General features: G+C 54.2%; 2 protein-coding genes across 3 annotated transcripts in view; both read left to right on the forward strand.

The window, feature by feature from the left end:
- SPO11 (SPO11 meiotic protein covalently bound to DSB) overlaps positions 1 to 11,204 on the forward strand; it is an 11,906-nt gene extending 702 nt beyond the window's left edge. The window contains exons 2-13 of one of the 2 annotated variants that reach the window (XM_004686908.1): positions 1,010 to 1,123; positions 2,300 to 2,388; positions 2,793 to 2,859; positions 3,065 to 3,173; positions 3,745 to 3,831; positions 4,438 to 4,474; positions 4,909 to 5,018; positions 7,183 to 7,282; positions 7,536 to 7,573; positions 8,316 to 8,392; positions 10,487 to 10,598; positions 11,085 to 11,204. In XM_004686908.1, coding sequence (XP_004686965.1) covers positions 1,010 to 1,123; positions 2,300 to 2,388; positions 2,793 to 2,859; positions 3,065 to 3,173; positions 3,745 to 3,831; positions 4,438 to 4,474; positions 4,909 to 5,018; positions 7,183 to 7,282; positions 7,536 to 7,573; positions 8,316 to 8,392; positions 10,487 to 10,598; positions 11,085 to 11,204 — 1,060 coding nt within the window. The remainder of the gene's footprint in view (positions 1 to 1,009; positions 1,124 to 2,299; positions 2,389 to 2,792; positions 2,860 to 3,064; positions 3,174 to 3,744; positions 3,832 to 4,437; positions 4,475 to 4,908; positions 5,019 to 7,182; positions 7,283 to 7,535; positions 7,574 to 8,315; positions 8,393 to 10,486; positions 10,599 to 11,084) is intronic. The other variant, XM_004686909.1, reaches the window with a different exon arrangement.
- Positions 11,205 to 15,221: 4,017 nt separating this feature from the next.
- The window catches only part of RAE1 (ribonucleic acid export 1), a 15,036-nt gene continuing 4,927 nt past the window's right edge, over positions 15,222 to 25,330 (forward strand). Inside the window, exons 1-8 of the mRNA XM_004686910.2 lie at positions 15,222 to 15,379; positions 17,491 to 17,587; positions 17,976 to 18,080; positions 19,944 to 20,036; positions 23,004 to 23,090; positions 23,773 to 23,859; positions 23,962 to 24,033; positions 24,889 to 24,996. Of these exons, the coding sequence (XP_004686967.1) occupies positions 17,498 to 17,587; positions 17,976 to 18,080; positions 19,944 to 20,036; positions 23,004 to 23,090; positions 23,773 to 23,859; positions 23,962 to 24,033; positions 24,889 to 24,996 (642 nt within the window). The 5' untranslated portion in view covers positions 15,222 to 15,379; positions 17,491 to 17,497. The remainder of the gene's footprint in view (positions 15,380 to 17,490; positions 17,588 to 17,975; positions 18,081 to 19,943; positions 20,037 to 23,003; positions 23,091 to 23,772; positions 23,860 to 23,961; positions 24,034 to 24,888; positions 24,997 to 25,330) is intronic.

Genomic DNA, 25,330 nt, shown 5'->3' on the forward strand with positions numbered 1-25,330 from the left:
CGTAAACCCAGGCCGACTACCCGACAAAACGGCCGAAAGACGAAGCCGCGCGCAGACCGACTTGCGTGGCAGGGCCCGGTCAGGTGGGGCTGGCGGGCGAGGGGCGCCCGCCGGAAGGCCTGTGTGCGGTTCGGGGGTGCGTGCGTCTGGCCGGCGCTGAAGGGGGGCCGTGTTGGCTTGCCCCCTGCCCCCGACACATGAGTTACTTGTTTCTGTTTTTGAACCTCTTGATCTCAGACGTCACTGGGAGTTTCAGACTGGTCCGGCACCTGCGTTTGCAGCGACAGCCCTGAATTTCCGTGGAAGTTAGAGCCTTCTACGAGTTGCCCAATTTCTAGCTTTCAGTTGATTCCCTTCCTGGGCGATAGACTAGAGCACTCTAATATTGATAACAGGATGACATTTTTTGAAGCTGATGGCTTGTGAAATTAAAAGTCAGCTGACAGAAAACTGGGCTGAGTCTTAGTATTTTCCTGTAAAGTGTTGTGATCTCGCCAGCTCTTTTCATGGTACTGATTAAAGTTCTTTTTCTTCTTTTTTTTTTTGTATCACTGAGACCTAGAAGGGCCGAGATCAGTTAGGGTAATACGCTCCAACAAGAACTGTTTCTTTTAAAATACTTTTGCATTGTGATTTTGGGCAAGAGATTCAATTCAAAGCCCAAATATTACATCATTGTAAATTGAAACGATTATCAGTATTTCAAGTCAATGAGTTGTAAAGTAGGTTAATTTGAAGAGTAGATACAAACACATTTCTAAATCACATTAAAAGGGAGCTCCAATTGTTAAGTGTTTGAGGGTTAAAATGGCAAGCAGGTGAAATTTCCAGCTAAGTTGTCTGAATGCAGGACTGATGTCAGAGTTTACGTGAGATGGTCATTGACCCAGGGAACTAGTCTTACACTAGCGATGAAAGAGATCGTTACTTCAGTATTGATCTGGGCAAACATTGCATTTCGGTAAGGGCCTGCTTTACAGTAAGACTCAGTCATGGTGTTTTGTTTCAGTTCTGAAGTTCTTGCCTCTATAGAACACATCATCCAAGAAGTAATCACGAGCTTGGCGAGAAATGAAGCACCTGCTTTCACAACAGACTACAGGTCCAGCTGGGAAAACATAAGGTGAGAGCATTTGCACTTCCCTTTACATGCTGTGTCTTTGTCACTACTCGAATGCATTCAAGAGAGCATTCTAGTGGGGCTTACTCTTTGTATTGCTTTTACCCTGGCAAACATGGCCGTAGGCACTTTGCAGAATGCATACCATCTCCTCGAGATAGAAACTTGAAGCAGGTATGCAGGGTAAGACAAAGGGAAGCCAGTGCGAGGGTCAAAAACACAGAGCACCGAGGGGTTGGAAGTCCAGGTGATGGCCCTGGAGGTCCTGCTCGGAAGGGCGCTGGGCTCAGCTTTGTGGCTTGGGAAGTTAACAAGCGGGGCGCTTGTCCACCCTACAAAAGGGAGCCTCTCGCTGAGGGAGCCACAGCCAGTTGTGACGCTGTAACCAAAAGAAGTGTATCCAGAGCATAAAGCACGTTTCAGAGGGCCTTACTGCCCCTACATTTCAGAGTGGCCAAGAAGGACAAAATCAGCCAGTAATCTGTCGGAGGTCTCTGACTTGTTATATCGGGTTTGCTTTCTTCATATCCTCAGCAGGTGGGGTCCTCCCACCAGACAGTGAAAACACCACCAGAAGAGTCTGTAGTCAGAGTAGCGTGGAGGCACCTTAGCCACTAACTGTCCTCCTTCATGATCGGTGTAAGTAACGTGAACTGGGACCTGGGCCGAAAGTGGACTCTCCAGCCTGGACTCAGGGGCTGCGGGCGTCTTCGCCTGGTGCCTGCTGCCACCTGCCGGCGAGCTCAGCAGTGCGCGAGCAGCAGTCGGAACCCCCAACACAGGATGAGGGGAAGGGGAAGAAGATGCTTCACAGCCTCACAGCCGCTTACATTGAGTTAACTAGTAACTGAGCAAACTACTAAAGGAGCAAAATCCTAACAAAATTGTGATATTTGAAAACACGGAACGCTGGAAGTTTTCCCAGGGGAAAATCATTGTATAGACACATCAGGGAAGTATTTCATTCATTTCTCTACTTTTTTCTAGCGTTTCTGCAAGTCGCAAAGCTCAGTCTGTCATTGCCCCTGGAGCCATCCAAGCCCACACGCAGGGTGACCCTGCAGCTCGGCGCTTACACGGGCAGGAAATGTGGACGGGCACGCGGTACAGGGGCGTTTGGCGGGCCGCGCAGGGCACGAAGCTGACCATGCTCCTTTTATCCCCTTAAACAAATGACAGGTTTGAAGAGTCCGTGGGCCTTCAGATGGTGTCTCACTGTACCATGAGAAAAATAAGAAGTGATTCACCAAAATCAGCTAAGAAATTTGGTACACTAATTTTTCTTTGTTTTTAGTAATAAATTACTTTCTGGCTTTAGTTGTTCCTGGTGAAACAATTTTACTTGTTTTTTAATAGACCACCTGTGGGTTTGAAATAAACCTATGGGATTTTGCATTGCCAGTAACCACAGGGGGAGATTCTAGTTCCAAAGAAAGATCTCAGATGCATGGTTCAGCGAACAGCTCTTCTCTGTTTTGATGGTGACAGTGCAAATCATTTTGTCGGATTCTTCAGACAGTTGTTGTTCTGCACTTCACATTGCTACTTTGGGGAAGATTTTTTTCCCTAATGTTGTGGCAAGCAGCTAGGGAGATTCAGCTTTTGATAGAAATATGTTTTGATTGCAGATGTGAAATGATGAGTAACTTGTTCATTACATCTTATTTTACAGCTTTAATTCTCAAAATATTGTCCATGATTTATAAATTAGCGCAGAGCAACACTTACGCAACCAAAAGGTAAATGCTTTGTTCCAGTGAATAGAACCTGCCTGAGAGCCAGTTAGATTCACTTTCTCCATAGGGCTTGAAAATGTTACATAAGAGAGACCCGGGTAACAAGTTACCTTCTTTGTGAATTGTGCTTTGCCCCATAAAGCTTTCTTCGTATAAAAGCACAGTACTTGTCACGGCAGGGAGCGTATGGGCATGTCTTACTTTATAGGGACGTGTATTACACGGACAGCCAGCTCTTCGGCAGCCAGACCGTTGTGGACAATATTATCGATGACATTTCTTGTATGTTAAAAGTGCCAAGGAGGAGTCTACATATAGTAAGTCACATTTGATACAAAATTTTTTTAAAGAGTTATTAATTTATGCATATAGATTTGGGGTACAGGCCAGAGGGGTGGTGGGTAAGAGGATTCACCAGAGACAGAGTGGGGAGCAGAACAGGCAGATTGACAAAGCACACTGCTGAGGGGAGCAGCAGGCAGGTCAGGAGAGGTCTGCTGTGCCAAGTGGGTCAGCTCTCTGCTGGGAATCGAACTCGTGCTGCAGTGGCTTCAGAGAGCTTCATAATGTGGCACTTTAACCCATGGCGCCACCAGCAAGAGCCCCCAAATTTTTATTTTAAAACAAAATCTTTAACATTGTAAGAAGCATAAATGCCTTCTGGTCCTTTGACACTTTCCGATACTCACTGTGTATTTAAAGATTCCATCTCGGTATAGTCCCTTAAATTAACCGAAACGTGACTTGGAAAGTATCTGTCATCCTAAGCATCCTATACTGAATCCTCACCCCAGCTCAAAGACACACACACACTTTAGACAGGTGAGCAGGAACAACAGCCCAGCATGAACTGGAGTAACAAGCCTCAGCCTGCCTACTCCTTCACAGCTGTCGACGTCCAAAGGCCTGATCGCGGGCGACCTGAGGTTCATGGAGGAGGACGGCACCCAAGTGAGCTGTCACGGCGGCGCCTCGGTGAGCAGCGCCCCTGCGCCCGGGCCCTCGGGCCCTTTGCTTCTGGAGCGTGTTTTCCCTGCTTTGCTATGGTTTGGCGCTTGGGGCTTTAAAAGGAAATTGAGGGATGAGCGCCTTGGGCTTGTGTATTCCTGGCTGCCAGCCTGGCCGCTTGTCAGATGTCGCAGTGAGCTAAACACACGCGACACGCGACACGCTCCTGTTAGCACGTGTGGCTGGGCTCAGGTGAGGGAGCCTTGGCCGTTTGGTGTGACTAGGATACAATCTTCATTCAGATTTTGGGGCTCAGGAACAAAGGTGCTCAGTGCTGAGCTGTTTGTGTGAAAAGCCCCCAGGCCACGCTAGTGCAGTGGCGAGCTGCGCCCGCTGCCCCGCGTGGAAAGGCGTCAGGAAGCAGAGCTACTGCTGCGCACTCCCTGATTTTGAAGCCCCATTTCCACAGAGTTCCCGGGAGAGAGAGTCTCACCTGCGAGCAAGTGGGTGGGGAGTGAGTGCTTTCTTACTGAGGAGTAGATTAAGAAGTGGAAGTAGATTTTGCAATAAAATGTAACTATGGCTGCGCTTGTTTTCTACTGTAAATAAAGCGTTTTTGTTTTGTTGACTTAGGCAGTTCCAGTGCCATCTAATATTCAAGGACTGCAGAGTATCCTTGGAGTGGGAAAATAACTTAGACTTCTAGAATGTTCATGCATGCATTGCTTTGGTAAGCTACGTCTTTGTAATGTGCAAGGAGCCAGTCAGAATACAGAGCACACTGTGGCTGCCCGGGGACCCCACCCCCAGTAAGAAGACAGATACCCCTACATACATCGTAGGCATCTTTTTTTTAATTTATTTTTTATTTTTGCATAGAAGAACTGGGTGCAAGTCAGAGGTGTGGGGGGTGAGAGGATTCCCCAGAGTCAGAGTGGGGAGCAGAATGGGCGGATCCACTGAGACCCACTGCTGCGGGGGCAGCGGGGAGACGGGAGGGGTCTGCCGCGCCCTGGGGGTCACCCCTGGCTGGGGATCAGACTCAGGCTGTTGTGGTTAAAATAAAATACTCTTGTCTTCAGTTTAGCAGCCTTAACTTCACAGATTTAATTACAGATGCAAAATTTGTATTAATTGTAGAAAAAGACGCCACATTTCAGCGACTACTAGATGACAACTTCTGCAACAAAATGTCCCCTTGCGTCATGGTCACGGTATGTGTCCTGCCTTTAGCACAGGTCCAAGCCCACCGCCCTCTTGTGATGGCCCTCTTCTGCTTTTAGAGACCCGTATAAAAGCTCATTTGCTTAATTAAGATCCTGCTGCATTATTCGAGCACAGGTGAGCACAGTGTCTGTAGCTCGGCTCACAGAAGCGTTGAGGAGAGTGCCCTGGAGAGGGGCCGCCGGGAGGGCGGCTCAGAAGGCCTGGCCGGTCCCAAAGAGCTGTCCTGATACAGTTGGACTGTTGGCGCTAAGAACAGTTTTTGAACTGAGAACCGGGCAGGCCAGGCCTCGTGTGGCGGGCAGCTTGCTAACCCATGCGGAAGGTGGCAGCGGAGAGATGCCCGGGCACCTGGCCATCTGCTGGAGCGGTCTCGGGGCAGCCAGGCGCAGCACCTCGGGGGAAAGGGCTCGTCAGCCAAGGCCGCAGGGCTCGGTGGCTGTGGATGTGAGAAGTGAGGTGATGACGCCGGGGTGCGGAGCCCCTCGCCAGCCGTGGGTAATGACTGCAGGACGTGGCCAGCGGCCACGCTGTCGGGGAAATGTTTAAATCTGTGTTACTGTTATTGAAGTGATGGTGGTTTACAACGCTGTGTGATTTAGGGGTACTCCCTCTTTAGATGTGTGTTGCCCCCCGTAAGCCACCTTAGTCACCGGCCCTCAGCCCCTGGCTCCCCTCCCTTCCCCGCTGGTAGTCTCAGTTCTGCCGTCCGAGTCCCGGGCTTCTCTGGCTCAGTTTCATGTCTTCCTTGGCTCTGTTTCTGCCATGGAGGAGATTGGAGAGTGGGCGCAGGAGGTGGCAGGGGGACACCCTGCTGGCGCCTGCCCAGTTTGGAGATGGAGGGACAGTGGAGATGGACTCGCGGCCTGAAGCCCCTGAGGCCCTACCTGAGCCCCGTGGGCTGTCTTCCAGCCTCAGGGGAGAAAGTGTGCCCTCTGGGCCGGCCGGTAGCGTCTCTGCCCAGCCCTTGGTGTCTGAAACCTGCCGCTGCTGGCACTTTGGAGACGTGGGCTGAAGAGACGCGGTGGCGTTGGCTATGGCTCAGCGTTTGGAGGGTCAGCCGCGCAGCCCTCGCTCTACCTGGGCTTTCTTGATGCTGCCTGCTATGCCTCGCCTGTCCACACATGGTGCTTTCGCGGTGTCCCCCACACTGGCTGCCACTCCCGCCATCAAAGACCTGGGCCCCGGGGGCGGGGGAGGGGGTGCTGGCCCAAGGGACCGCCTCCGGGAGGGAGCCGGGCAGAGAGTCAGGCCGGGAGGGGCCGCCTGCCCCAGCTGTGCGGGGTGCTGTCCCTCTGCCGGAGGAGAGTGGAAGCCCCTCCCTGTGTGCTCCGGGGCCGGCCTGCCCCCGCCACCCGCTCGTGGGTGTCTGCATCTGGGGCTGCGGTGGCCTGTTGAGTCGCAGCAGCCTGAGGGCGCGGTCACGGCCCACTTTGCTCATGGGGCGGGGCGCAAGAAGGTGCTTCCTGCTGTCCTGGGCTGGTCCGCACCAGGCCTCGGCTTCAGGTATCCCAGCGCCAGTTTCTGGCCTGCAGGCGTTTGTGTCCTGACTCCTGACAGCCCGCGAGACCGGATGCTGGCCCCTGGACCGCTCGTGGTCAGGAGCCCGGCTCAGGGACCGTGGCTGGCAGCCTCCCTGGCCTGCCTCGCCGAGGCGTCCGCCCTTTGCGCGCAGCACCATGCCACCCACGCTGCTGCTCCTGCTGCTCAGTGACTTCATGTGCTGTTGCACCACCTGGGTCTAAACGTAAGCCTGGCACTCTTCTGAGCGCCTTGGGGTAATTAAGTTACTCAGCCCTGGCAGGACCTGAGGCAGGAGAGCAGTGGGGGCAGTGCAGGCCCTCGGGGCAGCAGCGGCCACCCCACCCGCCGCCCTCAGGCCCCGGCCTCAGAGACCGGGCGGAGCCCTCGTTCTCCTGATAACCGTCCAGTGAACACCTCCACGTAGGGTTCCGTGGCTGGTCACTGCTGGGGCACTTCTGAGGCTCGTCTGAGTGAAGGCGCCACTGCGGGTGCCTCCTGGCTGTGCGCACTGACGTTTGCCAGCTGACAGCAGCCCCCCTCACTTCAGAGGGGGTATCGTGCTGAAATTACCAGGGGAGTAAGGTTACAGTTGCCTTCCTCTTGGACTTAGTGATTTCACTTTGCTTTTAGGGGAAAGGGGTGCCCGACCTGAACACGAGGCTTCTCGTCAGGAGGCTGTGGGACGCCTTCCACATCCCCGCCTTCGCGCTCGTGGATGCCGACCCTCACGGTGACCGCGGCCCCGGCGCCACGCAGCCATGAAGGATTTCAAAATAATACAATTAGATTAAATTTAGATTAATGATAATCATTTGAGGTGACTTGTAGCTATTTTTGCTTTATTCAGCAGAACTATATGTCTCTCATATAGTTGATATAATGTCCACAAAATAAGAAACTAGAGATCTTAGATATAATTGAGAGTCCACATTACCACACCTGTCTATACAAGGCTCGTTTTGAAGGTGGCTTTCTCTTCACAGGCATAGAAATCATGTGCATCTATAAGTATGGATCTGTGGTAAGTGGGCGACCGTCATTTCCCTTTTGCACTCAAGATAGTTCGGCTTCGTTGGGGAGACCCCCTGAGGCCGAGGGTGCCTGGCACTTCCAAGGGAGTCGCTGTCCTAGCCTGGGCCTCTCACGTCTGCGTCAACGACTCCCACTCCCAGCGTGACCCACGTAGCCGGGCAGAGTGGGACTGGCTGTGGGAGGAGGCATTGTCATTCTCACTGACCCGAAACCGGGGGACCCCAGAGTAACGACAGTCTGATTCCTGGGCTACTCTGAAAATGACAGAGAGCCTCGAATTCCGGACTCCCCAACTCCCCTTTCTACCGCCATGGGGAGAAATGGAAAGCCAATAAACGTGCACCCTCGGGGTCAGTCTCTTGTGCCCTTCGTCCATCCCGGCTCTCCGGTGAGGGGACAGCACCTCGCCTGCCCTGGGCACCTGCTGGTGAGGCAGAGCTCAGCCCTGCCAGGCAGGTGGGCAAGTTCATGTGGTGCTGAGTGCACCCCAAAGCAGACGGGAGAACAGTGGGGCCTGGGTCAGGCTGTGGGCTCCTTTGCCGTTAACATCCTTAAAAGCGATCACAAAAATGCTGCCTTCGCTGACCATCTGGCCAGCGAAGCTCCAGGTGTTTTTTCTTACCCCTGTGGGCTGTGGGACTGTGGCCAGGTTGCACATGGCCTTCCTAAGCAGGTAAATCAAGGGCGCTCTGCATTTGCGCCTTACCCATATGCCTTTGCTCTTCTTTTAGTCCATGTCCTTTGAAGCCCATCGCCTCACAGTTCCAGCTATCAGATGGCTCGGGCTCCTGCCTTCTGACATTAGAAGGTGAGCCTTCGGGTGGGACGGGCTTGCCCGTGGTGAGCACGTGTCCGGGTGGGCCTGAAAGGCCAGCGGGCTGGGGTTGGGGGGTTCAGGCGGCGTCTCCGGTGTTCAGAGTGACTCAGACTGTGTAACTGAACTCAGTTCACCAGTGTCTATTGTAACTACTCAGATACTTAAATCAACTTGGTTGATGGACCTTGAGCTACCTGGAAAACTACAATTTTTTTTTTAAAGATTTGTTTATGCATATAGAACTGGGGTACAAGCCAGAGGTGCAGGGAGGGTGAGAGGATTCCCCAGAGACAGGTGGATCCACCGTGAACCACACTACTGCGGGGAGCAGCGGGAAGACAGGAGAGGTCTGCCACGCCCTGTGGGTCACCTCCCTGACTGGGGATCGAACTTGCACTGAAGTGGCCACTGCCATCTTCATAGTGCTACGTTCCAGCCCACTGCGCCACCGGGGAGGGCCTGGAAAACTGTTTCTATGGTGCAAATATTTGGAAAATTTTTATACTTAGAAAGTATGAGATAATCTAATAATAATCATTGACAAAGTCATTTGCCATATGAATCTGTTTCATAGATTTAAAATTTTTAATTTCATTTAAAAATCTCATTTTAAGATTACTTAGTTTAGGAACCTAAATTTTGGCAGGTTTGATGCGTGTGTGTGTGTGTGTGTCTATGTATATATGTTCATTATATAGAAAAAAACATCACCTCAGATGAGCAGTTTGACCTTTAGATTATCTTCTGTGCATAGCCATAACTTTTCACAAAAATGGGATCTTACCCTAGTGCTATTTTGCAGCCTGCTCTTTCTCACAACACAAGGCGGCTGCTTCTCTCTATCAGTAAATGCATCTCTCGTCTGTGTTCCAGTATTGGCTATGCATTTACTTAGCCAGCCCCAAGGGGGACACTTGGGTGGTCCTGACAGCTTTGCTGGCCGTGGGGCCTGGGTCCCCAGAACCGTGGTGGGAGGGTGTGCGCCTTCTCACGGCACTGGCTGCCCTTTACTTTCCCTGGAGAGTAGGCGCCCACCTGCCCCTCGGGGAGGCCGCGGCTGCCCTGCACTCACCTGCCATGGCCACTTTACGTGTCTTTAATGGGCGCATGGGAAAGATCTCAGAGGTGTGCATTGGATTTCTCTAAGCAGTGGCGGAAGGGGCTTGTTCCAGAACACAGAGTGTTCTGTTGTTGCTTCTTACAAGTGAGGGTATGAAAGAAAGCAGATTTTGAGTGAATAAAGTTTCGTTCAATTTAATGTTTGTGTCATGTTAAAATCCCTTAGGAACTCTGTCTGCAGGTTAATTTCTAGCACAAATTCAGGACACATGATGTACCCATTCTGAGTGTATATCCAGTCCCAGAAGAAATCAGTATGGCAGCCACATAAACGTGACTTCTGGGGATCTGTCTGTCCTCCATGTCCTCACACCATCACCCCACCCAGGAGCTGCCCTGCAAGTGGTCATATTATGGGACATTGAAAACAAGGCTGTTGAAGCCAGAGCTCTCCGCCCACCGTGTTCTGCTTTTAAAACACTTAACGATTACATTCTCCTTCTTAAAATTTGAAACTTAATAGGTATGTGAGTGTGTGCATGCGCATGTGTAGGTGAAAAGTGACAGCCTGGCTTCCAAGGCCTGGAAAATACACAGTGAATTCGAATAGAGTTCTCTGGAAACTTAACCCCACGCAGGAGGGCGCACAGCTTCAGGAATGGGGGGCTGGAGGCGTTGTGGCCCTATCACCAAGCCACCGTCCACCTGCATGAGCTGGCACAGTGACCAGTGCCCTGTTAACCAGAGTCTTTCTGCTTGTCTGTCTTTCTGAGTGTGACTTGAAGGAAAGCAGCCAGGAACAGAATCACAATGATCTTGAAATTTTGCTGGCCTAGCACACTCAAGAGCCCCCAAATCATGGACTCAAAAAGTGAATCTGTAACTGATTTCCTTAGCTGTTACTTGAGTAGCCTGAAATAGCAAATACAAATAGTATGAAATAGTAAATATAAATGAGATATATGTGAGCTCCACATTAAAGTAACCCTGGCTTTTACTGATATTTTTCATGTTTTTTTCCCCCAGGTTAAATATACCTAAAGATACTTTAATTCCCTTGACAAAACGGGACCAGATGAAACTTGACAGTATCCTGAAGAGACCTTATCTTACCTGCCAACCATTTTGGAGAAAAGAAGTATGTTTGTTTTTAAAATTCAAGTATGGCTTGTTGTATTGTCTTTTACATTAATAGTGGCTGGCTGTTCACATGCTAATGCGCATGAAAGTACCCTCAAGATTTTATCTGACTAACAGGTTATATATTTGGCAGGTTACCCCCAAAGGATTTTGACCAGGATCATGTTCAAGTGTTGAATTCTGAATCTTAGTGGATAAGATCAGCAGGATGGAGCTGATGTGTTTTTGTCCTTATTGTTACAGACCGTTGTCTAAGCTGCAAGGGGCTTTTGGGGGGGTAAACGCCAGGGAAGGATGTTGGTTGTTTCTGGCTCTTGCAGGCACCCATACCAGATGCTCTGATATGTTAGCTATAGCAGCTCTAGAATGTTCTGGCTGATCCCAAAGGGTTTTGGAAAATAAAGTGAGTCAAGATTGAGTAGTTTATTGTGCTGACAGGCTGGAGCAAACGCCACTGCTGTGATGTATCTGCTTCTATTGACAGATGGAAATAATGGCAGACTCCAAAGTGAAGGCAGAGATCCAAGCCTTGGCCCGCCTCTCGTCGGATTATCTCTCCAGAGTCTACTTACCCAGCAAGCTCAAGTTTGGGGGGTGGATATAAGAACAGCAGAATGATTTGTGGTCACAAGAGACTTCCCATTGGGTTGTTCCCAGCGGTGGTGTTGCGGAAAGGATGTATGTTCTTAATCCTCTAGAGGTAATGTGCAATAAACCTCCCCTAACCATTATTACCACCAAAACAAATGCTATGCACTGCTTTTCTCTAAAAGGCTCCGTTTTTTCTTCTGTGAGCCCTGTTCTGGAGTCCATTAGTAAGGATATATGTTATTTGGACTTTTAAATTTTATCTGGAGACAAACTCATCAAAGTCTACAAAAATGTTATTTCTACAATGTAACTAACATTAAGACATGTAGCATCTTACTAGTAAAGAAGACTAATAGCCTAAAGTTGAGATGTTGTAAATTTATTTAGTGTCCAGAAATTTCTTCTTATGGTTTCTTTTGCCTTTATAGTATGGAGCCACGCCCCAGTTATTCATTGGTGAAATTGTGAATAAACATTTGGGCTATTTTGTCCTCAGTGCTCTGTTTATTCTGATTTCTGGAGCATATTATTATTATTAATTTGAAATTTTTCTCTAGGTTTTTATTAGTTCTCACCACAAGTCAAGTCATACCACTTCTCTAGTCTAGATGACAGTACAAAGAACTTAAGTTTTAAGATTTGTAGAGGTCTCAAATTTTAATCAAGCCCTTCTGTTACAGTAAAGATGATCTTTCCTGTTCAAGAACTATTTTAAATTTTCCTGAGATGAGCTTTATGACTGCACTATGGACTTTTAACTGCACTACAAAATTTCTTGTAATTCTAAGCAAGAATATGGATTTATCACAGAAATACAGGAAGACAGGCTTATTTTATTAAGATCAATGTTAAGTCTGAGAACACACGTGCCAGTCACGGCGACAGATTGTCTCATCGGCCCTTCCCAGAACTCGGGAGCTCAGAAGTCACGCGGCTGTGAGGCAAGGACAACGAGGGCGTCACTTGTTCAAAGCTGCCTCACAGCACAGGGACAGTCGTGCTGTCTGCCCTGGGAGCAGCGTCCGGCTCAGAGCGTAAGCCTCGAGTTCCTTGTTCACCTTGATTATGAATTTCGAGGTGACCGCGGCAGAGACCAGCCCGAGGGGCCTCCAGCCTTCACGACTGCACAGGTGCTGACCCCCGAGTCAGCCTGCTTCCAGGGCTGTGGTAGGATTAAATCATGTCCTGGTCAAAGTATATGCTGGTGAGGTGCTTACTGTGTGCCCGGTGTTTTGCTAGGTGTTTTGCAAACATTCATTTCATCCTCACAGAGTCCCGAGGTGCTCAGGGCTTTGCTTACAGTCCCCATGGCACAGAAGAGATGGCAGAGGTGTAGGGCGGCTGGGCGCCTTTCCCAGGGGAGGCCACATTCGACTAAACAGGAGCACAGGCCTCACACCCAGTCACACTCCAGACAGACATGGTGTGTCCAGACACCCCGCCCAGGAGAGGCCTGTGTCCACCAGGGGTGGACTTGAGCCTGGTGCCAGGCCTGTGATGGCAGCAATTACATTCTGTCACAGCAGAACATTCTGGTATTCTATTAGCCTGACTGACTTGTGAGACTGTCGAAACTGCTAAGAACTTCTAATCCATGGCAAATTTGCCTTGGCTTTGTATTGTGCAGGCCCCCTTAACAGCTGATAATGTCATTGAACTTTGACCAGTTTTGTAAAGGAGAAAATTATGATGTAGAAATGAATGACTAAGCCAAAATTGGCTGGGTTAGGATACACTGCCAACATGGAGAGGAATGAAAAATGTCCAACAGTGATTAAGTGGAAGTAGATTTGAAAGACACTAGTATGATCAATTTGGATAAAATCATGTTTATGGTCAGAAATCAATTTATTTAAAATGGTTTTCTCTGGGGGGATTCAAATGGAATATACTAATTTGCATTTATTAGAAATAGGAAAATTTGCTGTTAATAGCTACTTGGGAACCCTCTAGAATTCTAATTCTCAGGATTTGTTTCTACAAAGAATCACTAGATAGCCATGTGAGAGGGCAGCTGACAACAGACCGCCCCTTTGCCACCAGCTGCCCCCTTTACTTCATATTTCCATAAGTTTAACGGAGAGTGAACGTCAGGGTTGGAATCTGGCCATAACTGAAGTGAGTAACAATGGGTGGGGCAAAGGCGTTCAGGGGACCTCGGCTTTTCCTTAAGGGCTCAGTCATCCCTGCAAGATAAAAGCTGCATGTCTTCTCCCCAGGCTCAGGGGTATTTACTGTCATCGTAATGATGCCAAGTGATTTCAGAAGTCACAGTTACATGAGGAAAAGTATCATGTGTGTTATACAAAACAGGTAACAAGAAAAATACCCAGGATTTCTGTCTATATTATACTTCCCTTTAATGAGAGTCAGTTTGAATAGTCCAGTGGCGCTAAGAACAGCGGCTTTCAAAGCTGAGCCGTATGGGAATGGCTACTAAGAAACTTGTCTTTATAGCCAAATTTTCAGAACAGTTTCTTGTGAACTTCTCACCAGTGAAGTCATGTAAGGAGACATGAGTCTTGTTAAAAATAAGCCAACATCGCCCTCTGCTGGCAGAGACTCCACTCTCAGGTCCTTCCACTGGGTCCACTTTCTTGAAAATATTTTCAGGTCATTTTTTAAGAGAAGGGGCGGGAGAGTCTGAGATAGGTTAGAAGAGGTGGCAGGGACCTTTGTGTGAAATGAGCGCCCCTGGACTCTTGAGCATCGGCCCTGGAGCCCAGGCCACACTGAGTATGTGCATCTTTGCAGCAAGCAACTCAGAAGTCTGAAGCAACAGCTACAGACGTTTTAGTTAAAATGTTAAGATAATTGTTGATCCGGCTACCCCAATATAGATTATACTAGAAAGCTGGGTTCTTGGGCCTATTGAACTACCGAATCTGCATTTTAAAAATAAGAGCCCACGGAGTGTAAAGTTCCTTGTGGGTGGAATCAGACCACGCTGAGGAGCAAAGACGCTTCTGCAGTGTGTGTGCAGCAACCTCAAGAGAGCCCTTTCTCTCCTCTCCCTGTTAGAGGGAAGGACGTCCTAAAAGAACTCTGCAGAGTCTTGTGGACTCCATCCCTACTCCAGCTTTCTGGATTCCACCCCCTACTCCAGTGATTGGAAACTACAACTCCCAGCAGTACCAAGGAGAACTGCGAGGACCTAAGGACGGAGCTGAGCAGCATTCTGGGGATAAATAGGAGTTTTCCACTGTCACTCTGGAGAGGCAACGGTTCTCTCTCTGGAGCACCTGCTCTCAGCCCGTGTGACCGGGGCCAGCAGCATTAGTGTGGGGCTAGAGCCCAAGTTAGCGGCGCTGGTAAAGTATTCCAGCTACTTTGTATCTCTCTCTCTTTCCCTGGGTGGTTTCCTTTTCCTTTCTCCTTTTTGTAAATAAACCCATATCCCATTCGTGTGTGCCTGCAGAAAATTACATTTTGAGCCTGAGGGTGAGGCCCCACAGATAGGCTACCTTGTAACATCCCGACATCCCTGAAGGGAATGCCCGTGAGTGAACTGGTGCGTGCTGGCATTCCCGTGGGACGTGACACCTAGCCAGTCTCCCAGGAGGGTCACGTCAGTTGAACCCGGCAGCATGGCGAGTCTGGCAGCATTACCCCGCTTTCAGAGCAGAAGCTGCGGCCGGGCAGCTCTCCCCTCTCCTGTAGGCCGGGCAGGTGCCCACCTGGCCGGTTACCAGCACTCCGGGCGACGTTCTGTCCGCTTCTCGGAGAGTGGCCTTAGGCCTGAATAACTGGCGGGCCAGAATATTGCTAGACTTTCCGTTCACAAGCGAAACTAGCTAAGGAGCCTCCACCGACCCCTGAAGCAGATTAGCAAAGCGGTTGCTTAGCAACGTAACGCTATATCAACTTTCAACCAATCCTCAATCTACTGGTAGGAGGTCTTCCCGTCGGTGTCAATAGCGCTTCTGCGCATGTGCTGTGGCCTCGCGCGGGGCGGAGCCTTTTACTTCCTCCCCTGCTTTCCGGACGACCCCGGAAGTGATCTGGGAGCGCATGCGCAGTGCCTCCGCGATAAGTGGGACGGCTTCCTCGGTCCCTAAGAAACGTCGGGCCCCGGGATTCCTGTTGGCGCTGCTTCGCCTTCGCCTGCCTCTCGCCGGAGCCGAGTCACGAACTCCCGGGCCTCTGCCGTTCCCCGCCGCCGACCTCCCGGCGCGGCGCGACTCTCAGGTAAGCCCCGCGCCGCCGAGTGGGGCCCGCCGCGAGGTGCCGGCTGCGGGCCGAGCGTGGGGAGTGGCCCCTGGGGCCGACGTCAGAGCTGGAAGGCGCCCGCCGGGCCCCTCGGGTCTGGCTCCCTGGCTTCTTGCGGCGAGACTGAGGCGCGGGGCAGGGCCACGGTTGGTGGTCGCGCCTACCGCCTCTGCCCTTCGGCGCTGCGCGTCTGGCAACGCCCTGACTCGCGCTGCCCCCCCAGCCGTTCCCTGCTCCCCGCCAGCGGCTCTGCTGGGCCCCGGGCTCGGCCAGCGCAGGCCTTCGCGGCCCCTTCGTGTGACCGTCCGTGTCCCCGCCAGCGGTTCAGTGTGCATGTGGCCGTGTGCGCACACGCGCGCCCGCGCGCGCTCCCCCAACCCCAGGCGAGTGTCGTGCTGCCCTGAGCGGCCCTGCGCCGGTGTGGGCCCGCAGGGAGACGCGGCCGCAGACCCCCTGCAGCCTCCTCGGGCAGAGATGGGCCCAGAGAGACCCCCGGCCCGAGCGAGGCGGTGAAGGCGGGGGGCTGCCGTGAGGGGTGGGTGTGGGTGGCAGGCAGGCGAGCCTGGGGGCGGGGGTTCCTTTTTAGAATAAATGTGTCCAGCAGCCTCGTTGCAGGTTAGCTTTCCGTGAGCCGTTTGAAGACGTCTTGGGGTTCCAGGGTTTAATGCGGCTCTGCAAGCAGTTACCTTGCAGCAGTTTTAACCGTGCTGGTTGCCCTGTAGAGTCCTCAGGAGACAGCTTGAGGCGCGGGACCTAAGGTGCAGAGGGGTGCTCCAAGGCAGGGGCGCTGCTAGTTCTGCTCGGGGCAGAAAGGAAGCTGGCAGGGTCCATGCCGCTGAGGTGCCGGGATGAGGACAAGGTGAGGGGGCTGCCCAGGCGGGAGAGACACCGGCGCAGCCCAGCGCTCCCAGTGACCAGAGCAGCGGGGCCCTCGTAGGCTGATTAATAGGGAATGGCTCCTGCTCTTTCTCGAAGTTGCCTGGGGGCAGAAACGCCTCTTCCAGACCGTGCTGCGGAGTGGGAGGGAGGAACTGGCAGGTGCACTCCGGAGCAGCTGCTGGAGACCACTGGAGTCTGCCCCTGAAGTGGGCGTTTCTGCTCTTACAGGCTCGGGCTAGAAAACGCCTCAGGCCACACACTGGCATTCGTGGTAGCGGCATGCCCAGTACGCCAGAGTGTTCACACCGGCTGGCTGGCTGGCACACGCCCCTTGGCAAAGGCCCTTCCAGAGGGGCGGTGTGCGGCTCTTCTGGGCCTTGGGCGTCGCTGGTTTTTCACGAAGCTCAGCAGATGCAGGTGCTTCCCGAAGCCCCTGGCGCCCTCGCAAGTGCTACCCATACTGTCACCCTGCCGCTGGGCCCCTTCGGGAGAGGGAGCTGGCCAGTAAGCTTCCGGGGTCGGAAAGGTGGCGGCGACCTGTCGGTCGGCAGGTGACAGCTGCAGGCCTGCGGGGAGGGAGAACTGGGCACTGCGCTGCTGCCCCCCTGCACAGTGGCCCTCTGGCCGGGCAGCTGCGGAGAGGGCGTGGCGAGTCGCGCTTGCAGGGCAGGGAAGCCCCTGAGAGGGGGCACAGTCCCAGGGCATGGCGTGGGCCTGCGGTGTCCGAGAAGACACAGCCGCGGGGCCCTTGGCGGCAGGTGCTGGGCAGGCCATCACGGTGACCTCTCAGACTCCCGCCCTGCAGGTGCCGAGGCGCTGGCAGCAAGCTGCGCTTCCAGTAGCTTCCCAGGGAAACGCTGCCCTGTCAGGCTGGTGCGGGCCAGGCGGGAGCGCTGCTGGGGTCTGCGAGGCGCGCGGTGCGCAGCTCCCATCCAGCTCCGCCTAGGGAACGAGCACGCGGTCACGCTAGCAGTGACGACGAAGCCGGCAGCTCCCGCGCCGCCGTGAGGTGTGTGCTCGAGGGTGCCGGTCTCCCGCCGCCTACGCAGCTTGGTTGGTTTTAAAATAAAAGCAGAGCACCGCGCTGCCACCTCACATCCAGCTCTGTCCAGAAGTCGGCTCTCCCGATCAAGCCGTTTCAGCGCTGCCTTTCCCTCCTGGGACAGCCACCGTCACGCGGTCCCAGTGACAGTTTCGCCTTGCCACTTTAGGGCCAAGATGAGTCTGTTTGGCACGACCTCGGGCTTCGGGACCAGTGGGACCAGCATGTTTGGCAGCACGACGACCGACAACCACAACCCCATGAAGGTAAGCAGAGGCCTGCCGCGCCCCGCGGGTGCCGGCTCTGGGACCGTGGGCGCACAGTGGCCCCTGCACTGGGGTCCTGCGCCACCTGACTGCCCACTCGCGGGAATCGCCGCTGTTCTGGTTAAATTTGTCAGTTCCCAGGACCCAGCCTACAGCTGTTGAGTCGAATTTCGGGCTGCGTGAGCTGCGGAGCCTGCGCTCGGGAGAGCGGGGCTCCACGTGCCCCCCGGTGCTGCCCCTGCCCCATGCTGGGGTCTTCACTGCCGTAGTTATTGCTTCCCTCAAAGAAGGCCTGATTCAGCTAGTCCTCGAATACAAGGAAACATCTACCACGAAGCGGTTAGTGAGGAAGAAACCTGAGGCATTTAACCGCCCTTCCGCCCCTCAGGATATCGAAGTGACGTCCTCTCCCGACGACAGCATCGGCTGTCTGTCCTTCAGCCCTCCCACCTTGCCCGGCAACTTTCTCATCGCGGGATCCTGGGCTAACGACGTAAGTGCCCCCTGAGCCTGTGCGCGGGACCCTTTGGACTCCGTGCCCCTCCGGCGGGCAGAGCAGGCAGCGCGGGGGCTTGCAGGGCCTTCTAACAAAGCCAGCGCAGAGGGTGTGAGCCCCTCAGGACGGCAGGCGTCGCATGGTGTCGCGCTGACTTTGTTGGGGACGCACGAGGGCGCGCGGCACTGAGTGCCTGCTCGGGGCCGGTACCTTGCCGAGTGCAAGGTACTTGCCGAGTGCAGCGCCCACGGAGAGCGAGTGCTGACCGTGGTGGCAGGCGGAACTCCCGGCCCAGGCGCCCTGGAGGCGTTCTCAGGCCTGTTTTCCACTTCCAGCATTAGACATACGTAGCCCAAGTTCTGTGTGAACACGTACTGGCGTGTCAGAAAAGAGAGCAAAACAACATGTGCAGAAAGGAAGACTCAGAGCTCTGGAAGGGTGCCCCTGGAGGCCCAGGGGCCCAGTCTCAGCACTGTCAGCCTACAGCCTGAGCCTACCCCTAGTCAGGAGGGACCCCCAGGGCCAGCAGACCTCTCCTGTCTCCGCGCTGCTCCCTCAGCAGTGGGTTTCAGTCGATGCCTGTTCTGCTCCCCACTCTGTCTCTAGGGAGTCCTCTCACCCCGCCACCCTGTCCCCCCATCCCCGCACCTCTGGCTTACACCCCAGTTCTTGTACACAAGAAAAAAAAACCTGAAAGAAAGATTAAAAAGCAGTTCTAACTAGCAAAGGACATGGAAAGGCCGCTCACACCAGGAGTGTGAGTGCTGGCAGACGGGCCCATGCGGCCACCCTCCAGACCACACAGCGCTGTACAGGATAGTCTGTTCCAGCACATTGACAGTTTCAAAGGAGAGTGCTTGGCGCCAGCCCAGACAGACTGAGGCCTTACCTGCATTGCTGGCTGGTGTGTAAGCGGGCACAGCCCTCGGGGTAGTTGGGGATAGTATCCGAGATCTGGGGTTTAGACTTGAGTCGCTTGGGTGAAGGCTCCTGGGACGTGTGCTCTCAGTGAAGTGCTGCACAGGCGTCCTCTGAGTTAGCCTCTAAGGCAAGTATGACGTTGCGGCCCTGTGTCCACTCACCCGATGGTGCAGCTAGGAGGCTTCTTAGAGAACGAAATGCCTGGCCCGGGTCCTGCATCTGAGGTGCAAATCCTGCAGTCTGCGTAGCCTGACCTGGGATCTAGGCTAAGATCACCTGTTTCAAAACTCCTGCTCGTGAGTTAAAGAAACCTATCTCCAGTGGTGACGGGAACTCACGGTGGGCCTGTTGATGCCATTTCAGAAGTTTGGGGGAAAGTTCAAACTGCACAGAACGGGAGTGGGAGGTGGTCATGGTCGAGCAAGCACACTTTCTAAACCGTTTCTGAGAGGATCATTGATTCACCACTAAACTTGGCACAAGTGTGTTTACCGGCAGCTGGCACTGCAGCAGGGAGACGCGATCACAGAGGTGAAGCTACCGTCCAGCCTGGTTCCAAGACAGCAGGTGCACGCGGAAAGACAGAACACGAGCCTGTCGCTGTGGTTATCTGGTGGGACGAAGGCTGTTTCCATCCTCTTGTCACACTTCGTTAACTTTTATAAGCAAGAAAGATAAAGTTATTCTGAGGACAAAGTTAAGTTTCTCTGAGTGGTGATATCATTCCACTTCAGGAGACAGATAATCTCACAGGTGTGATGAAAAAACCATCTCTGGTTTTAGCGTGAACAACAGAAGTTTAGAAGTAGGCAAACAGCTTCCTGCGCAGACTTTTGCCTCGTCCTTGAGGTTAGGTCGTCAGGCAGGTGTGAGAAGCCCGCGGTCGCGTGGTGCCCCGTGTCCGAGGCAGGTCGGCATTAGCTTGTCCTCCGCTTACAGGTTCGCTGCTGGGAGGTCCAGGACAGCGGGCAGACTATCCCCAAGGCGCAGCAGATGCACACGGGGCCCGTGCTGGATGTCTGCTGGAGCGATGTGAGTCCGCGCGTCTTTCGTGGGAGACATTTGCGTGGGTTTTTTAATTCTCCTGTCTTCCCAGATTCTGAATATCAGCAATATGAGCAAATGTGTTCAGTTCATGTGCCTCTGAGTTTCTTCTTTCGTTTTGGTGATTGAGGAGCACATAACGAGGGGTCCTTTTGCAGAGAACCCCTCACCTCCACGCGCCCCCCCCCACACACACACACACAGGGAAGGTAAAGAACTGTTGGGCAGGAGACGGCAGCCGTAGCTGCAGCTGCAGCCAGCTCACCCCTCCGCAGAGGAGGAGCCAGAGAGGGGACGCCAGCACCTGTCCTCCTGGGGGCCGGACCAGCGGAAGCCAGAAAACAGCAGACCTGGCCGGCGGGCCAGGAGACGTCTCTCCAGGCGAAGGCAGCCAGCCTCAGGCCTCCCCAGCCATGTCTGTGTTTTCGGTCTGACTTAGAAACAGTAAAACGGAGCCTTTTTAGGCGTGACTGTCGGTTTTGAGAAACGCATCGAGGGGGGTCAACATGGCCCCGCCTGCGGCCTCCAGCCCAGCCCCAGACCCTGCCGCTGTTGCTGCTCCAATGACATCAAGGCCGCAGAACCCCGCAGCGTCCGCGTCTTGCACTGGGCTCGCTCCATCGCACCCGCCTGTCTCAGCGGTGTGTCCTCAGAGCCGCGGGCACCCCGCTGCCTGAGCGTCGCTCCACGCGCCCGTCCGCCAGCAGTGTGCCGGTTGCCCCGTTTCTGGCTGTTGTGAACAGCGCAGCTCTAGGCCTCCGTGTGCGGGGGCCTGTGACACGGCTTTCGCTGCCCTGGTGGCGAGCAGGTGTAGCTGGGACGCGCATTTTTAAGTTGCACTGTGGGCTCATGGGACTTTTTTTAACTTAAAATTAAGTGATTCTGCTTAGAAATTTTTTCCAGTCGTTTGAGTCAGTTATTTCCGTTGTAATCGGTGGCTGTGATAGGTTTCCTTTGTAAGGCATCTTTGTCGTTTGAAAATGTATTCCTGACCTGCCCGGGGGCATGAGCCTGAGCGCGCGTCTGTGACAGCAGTCTGGAAGTGGTCAGTTCCTGCAGGCAGAACTTCGTGTGCAAAAGTAACAATTTGGTAGCTAGCTTAAATACTTCTGACTTGTTTTGTCCTTCTGTTCTGACCAGTACTGGTCATGACTGTGGTTCCATACACAGTGGCAGGGAGTCAAGTTAAAATAGAGGAGTTGCCTTTCCTGAGTCGTGGCGTGGCGGCTGGTGTTTGCGGAGGGGTTGCAGCCCGGCTCCTCAGGCGCCTGCCCCGGCGGAGGGGAGCGTGTGGGCTGCGGGTTCTGGTATGGGGTACGGCAATCCGAGGGGCAGCAGGCGGGTGCGGGGGGGCGTGCAGAGAGGCTGGAGCTACAAGGAGCGCGAGCCAGGCGGAGCTTTTCGAGCACTGTCCCGGCCAGGCCAGGCCTGGGTTCAGGTTTGCCTGTCTCCGCTAGCTTTTGACTTTGCGGTTACTTCGTTACTGAAGTCAGCTCCTTCACTTGCAAAGTGACAGGGACACTGACAGTGTCCAATTCGGTGACCGTTACCAGGCACCTGCTGTGCGCCGAGCACTGGGATGTAGCGACGGTGGCACTATGCAAGGGGACCCTGTGCTCGGGCCACGGGGCGTCTTAGGACAGGTGGCTGAAGAAGGGCTCCCGGCAGTGACACGCTGTGACAGTTGTGAATCTGCCCAGAGGGACCAGCATGCTGCCTGTCATGGGGCGACACGACCTGCCCGAGGGGTGGAGCGACTAAGCCCAGGTGCAGGGCGTGGGGGCACGGAGCCAGGTGGCCTGGGGGGCCAGACCGAATTTGGTGAAGGTGTTCCAGCACCCGAGGACATGCTCCTGGCAGGGCCTCGGCCAGCAGGCCTTAGAGCGGCCGCTGGCAAGCACTGTCAGGTGCCCGCCTTCGCTAGGTGAGCACCTGGTCGGGTGCCCACCGGGGGCACCGTACTGTGCCCACGGGGCCAGTGGGCGCTTCCAGTGGGTGAGAGGCAGACACCGACCTGTGGGGCAGCTTCCAACCTGAGTGACAGTAACAGGGTCGCTGTCCTCTTTCATGGGCAGGACGGGCAGCTTCAAAGGGAAAGAGGATTTTCCTGGAGGAGGATGGTGGTGATTCTTTGTGAACTTTGGGGCCAGAAGGGAAAAGTGCAGATCAGGACTCGGTCTGACCGGTTGCCTGTTTTCATAAACAAGGTTTTATTGGAACAAACCACACTTGCTCATTTACATAACGTGTATTGCTGCGTTCAAACAGAATTGCAAGAGACCTTTCAGCCTGCAAAGAGTAGAAGTACTTAATGTATGACCTTTGAGAACAAAATCGTGCGTGCTGGGCTTGAGTCAGTACTTTCTCTCTTTGTAAATTACCTGTGACTGTCAGTAATTCACCGACCTGCTTTATGAGGTCTCTGAATTTTTTGAGCCCTTTAGATGATGACTGCCAGTTCTTAAGCTGTTCTATAGTTTATATTCTGTGTGGAACCAACAGCTCTTTGAAGCAGTAACTTTGCGGCATGCACTTTGGGGTGCTGCTCGACAGGGTGGAGGAGAAAGAGTGGCGACCACAAGTGCGCCTGTTTCCAGAGGGCTCCAGTGGCGTGACGGCGTGCACAGCGGCCTGGCAAGGCGCTTTCGGGTGTTCATCTTGTCTCTCTGTGACTTTCGTGAAGTCTTGACATTGATCGGAGTAAGACAGGTGTTTGTGGCCCTTGAAGTTACAGGTGCACATGAGGTATGTGAAGACTCCTGGGAGCTGCCAGGCTGCCTCTGAGGGAGTTGGGGTCAGCCATGAGGATATGCAGGGTCCCTGTGGGACTTCATGCCCTTCGAATTATTTTGCCCAGTTTACGTATTGTAGTATCTCTTGGAAAAACCGATAGTAAGAAATATAACTAAAAATATACCTTGTATATAATATGATCGCTTGTCTGTTTTGTTTTAGGATGGGAGCAAAGTATTTACAGCCTCATGCGATAAAACTGCCAAGATGTGGGACCTCAACAGTAACCAGGCCATACAGATCGCACAGGTAACAGGCCCCGCGAGACGAGGGCGGCCGACCTCCGGGGTGGTGGCCCCTGAGCTGTAAAGCTCTCTAGGGCAGGAGAATGCCGCTGACCTGCAGCGAGGGGAGACTACAGTGGTGTCAGGCGCCTCCGCGCGACACTGTCCTGGCCAGGGTCGCTGTGGGCGAGGGTGGCGTCCGCTGGGTCGTCGACGACTGTAAAACAGACAAGGGCCAGGACGTTGGCGTCCTTCCAGCACAGCTGTGCGTTGGCGGCTGCCCGCGGTGCCGGGCCACTCACTCACGCGGCAAGATGCTCCAGCGCCTGCCGGGCGGCAGGCACTGTTGTTAGGGGTAGAGGTTCAGCAGTCAGGGACCCCCACACGGAGCTCTCGTGTCTGCCCAGCCGCGGGCTGGCGGTGTGTGAAGGCAGACGCAGGAGGTGAGCGCCCAGAGACTGCCGCGCACGTGCTGGGCCCCCTCCTGGCCTCGGACGCACCCCTGAAGCCTCGGGGGCTCCCCGCAGTCGCTGCCGCGTCACTGGTGGCTCGCCTCAGCCTGAGACGGGGCCACGCACGCTGTGTCACAGCCTGGCTGCCCCGGGCTGGGCTTGTTTCATGATCTTCTCTGCGAGCGTCCAAACCTACAGCAGCTCTGCGTGCGGTCGCATTTGCCTTGACCTGTTTGGGTTCTGTCTTGTTGAAAGCACGAAGCTCCTGTTAAAACCATACATTGGATCAAAGCCCCGAACTACAGCTGCGTGATGACCGGGAGCTGGGACAAGACTCTGAAGGTGGGGCGTGTGGGGGGCTGGCTGCCGGGAGGGGGGCGTCACTCCCGCGCTGTCGGGGGCTACGCTCCAGGCGGCTTTACTTACCAGCTTCCCCCCTTCCAGTTTTGGGATACTCGATCTTCAAACCCCATGATGGTTTTGCAGCTCCCGGAGAGGTGCTACTGCGCTGACGTGGTAAGGAGCCTCTGTGCTCTCGTGTCTCAGGAGGGAGGCCTTTCCCGGCCACCCACGCCTTGCCACTGGGGTGATCTGTGAACCCCGCAGTGTGCTGACCCCGCGGGGCTCTTTCCCGCGGCCTCAGGCAGCTGCGCCGGCGACCTGGGCGCGGGTCAGGCTCTGTGGCTCCTCTCCCTCTGAGGAGTGTGCAGGTAGCTGGTCCCCCGCTGCCGTTTGCCGTGAGGTGACTAGGAGGCCCACGGGAACTGCGGCTGCACGGGGTGGGGGTGTCTGAAGGGGGCAGATATGAAGGGCGTTCTCTGTCGCATGCTCTCAAGCTGGTTTCACCGCTGCTCCGGTAATGCCCCTCTTCAGCGTTGGTCATGAGAAAACGAAGGCGCGAGGGTCTTGGCGCCAGCGCCCGGCTAGTGGAGAGAAGCGTTGCAGGGGCCCGGTGCTGGCAGGGGCAGCCCCGTGTGCGTGGAGTGGGCGCTGCTGGCGTGGGGGAAGCTGCCGGGCGCCCCCCGTAAGGGGCCCAGACCCTGGCCCGGTGGTGGGGTGCGCCGGGCGCTCGGGCCCGGACACGAGTGGGACGCACCTGGCGCTCGCGGCTGTGGTCACTGGGTTTCGTTCTGCTCCTCCACGTTTTGTGAATATGCACCTTTTTTTATTTAAAAAGAAAGTTGGAATAGATGAATGTTGTGTTTTCAATATGATTTCTCAAATTTCTCATGTTTCATGAGACATGTTACTGGATATTTGAACATGAAAAACTTCAGATTTACTTTTGATTAAAAAATTGACCTGACACCTTGGTATTCATTTAAAAAAAGTACTTCGTTTTAAGAAGGCCCCTGCTGTCCCGGCCCCTAGATCTACCCTATGGCCGTGGTGGCGACTGCGGAGCGGGGCCTGATCGTGTACCAGCTGGAGAACCAGCCCTCCGAGTTCAGGCGGGTGGAGTCCCCGCTGAAGCACCAGGTGAGTCGCGCCGCGGCGGCGCGGGCCTGTCTGGGGAGGGCGCACGTGGGGGGCCCTCTCGGGGGCTGCCAGCTGCTCAGTGAGTGGGCACGGGCACTCCGAGAGCCGCTCGGGCGTCTCCATGGGCGGCAGCGCGCTGCTCGACCCAGTCGGTCTCGGGGTCGCGGCCGCTGCAGACCAAAGCTCCCGGCTTCGACACAGCCCAGAGGACCAGGCTGCCTCCGGTTCTCGCACTCCCCTCGATCCTTCCGTCTTCACACTCTCACTTGCCCTTGAGCCTCCGTCGCAGCCCACCAGCCCGACTGCTGCTCAGAGCGGGGGTCGGGAATGTCCT

This window comes from Condylura cristata, unplaced genomic scaffold (genome assembly GCF_000260355.1).
Source record: "Condylura cristata isolate star-nosed mole 26May11 unplaced genomic scaffold, ConCri1.0 scaffold00022, whole genome shotgun sequence".
Taxonomy (NCBI): Eukaryota; Metazoa; Chordata; class Mammalia; order Eulipotyphla; family Talpidae; genus Condylura; species Condylura cristata.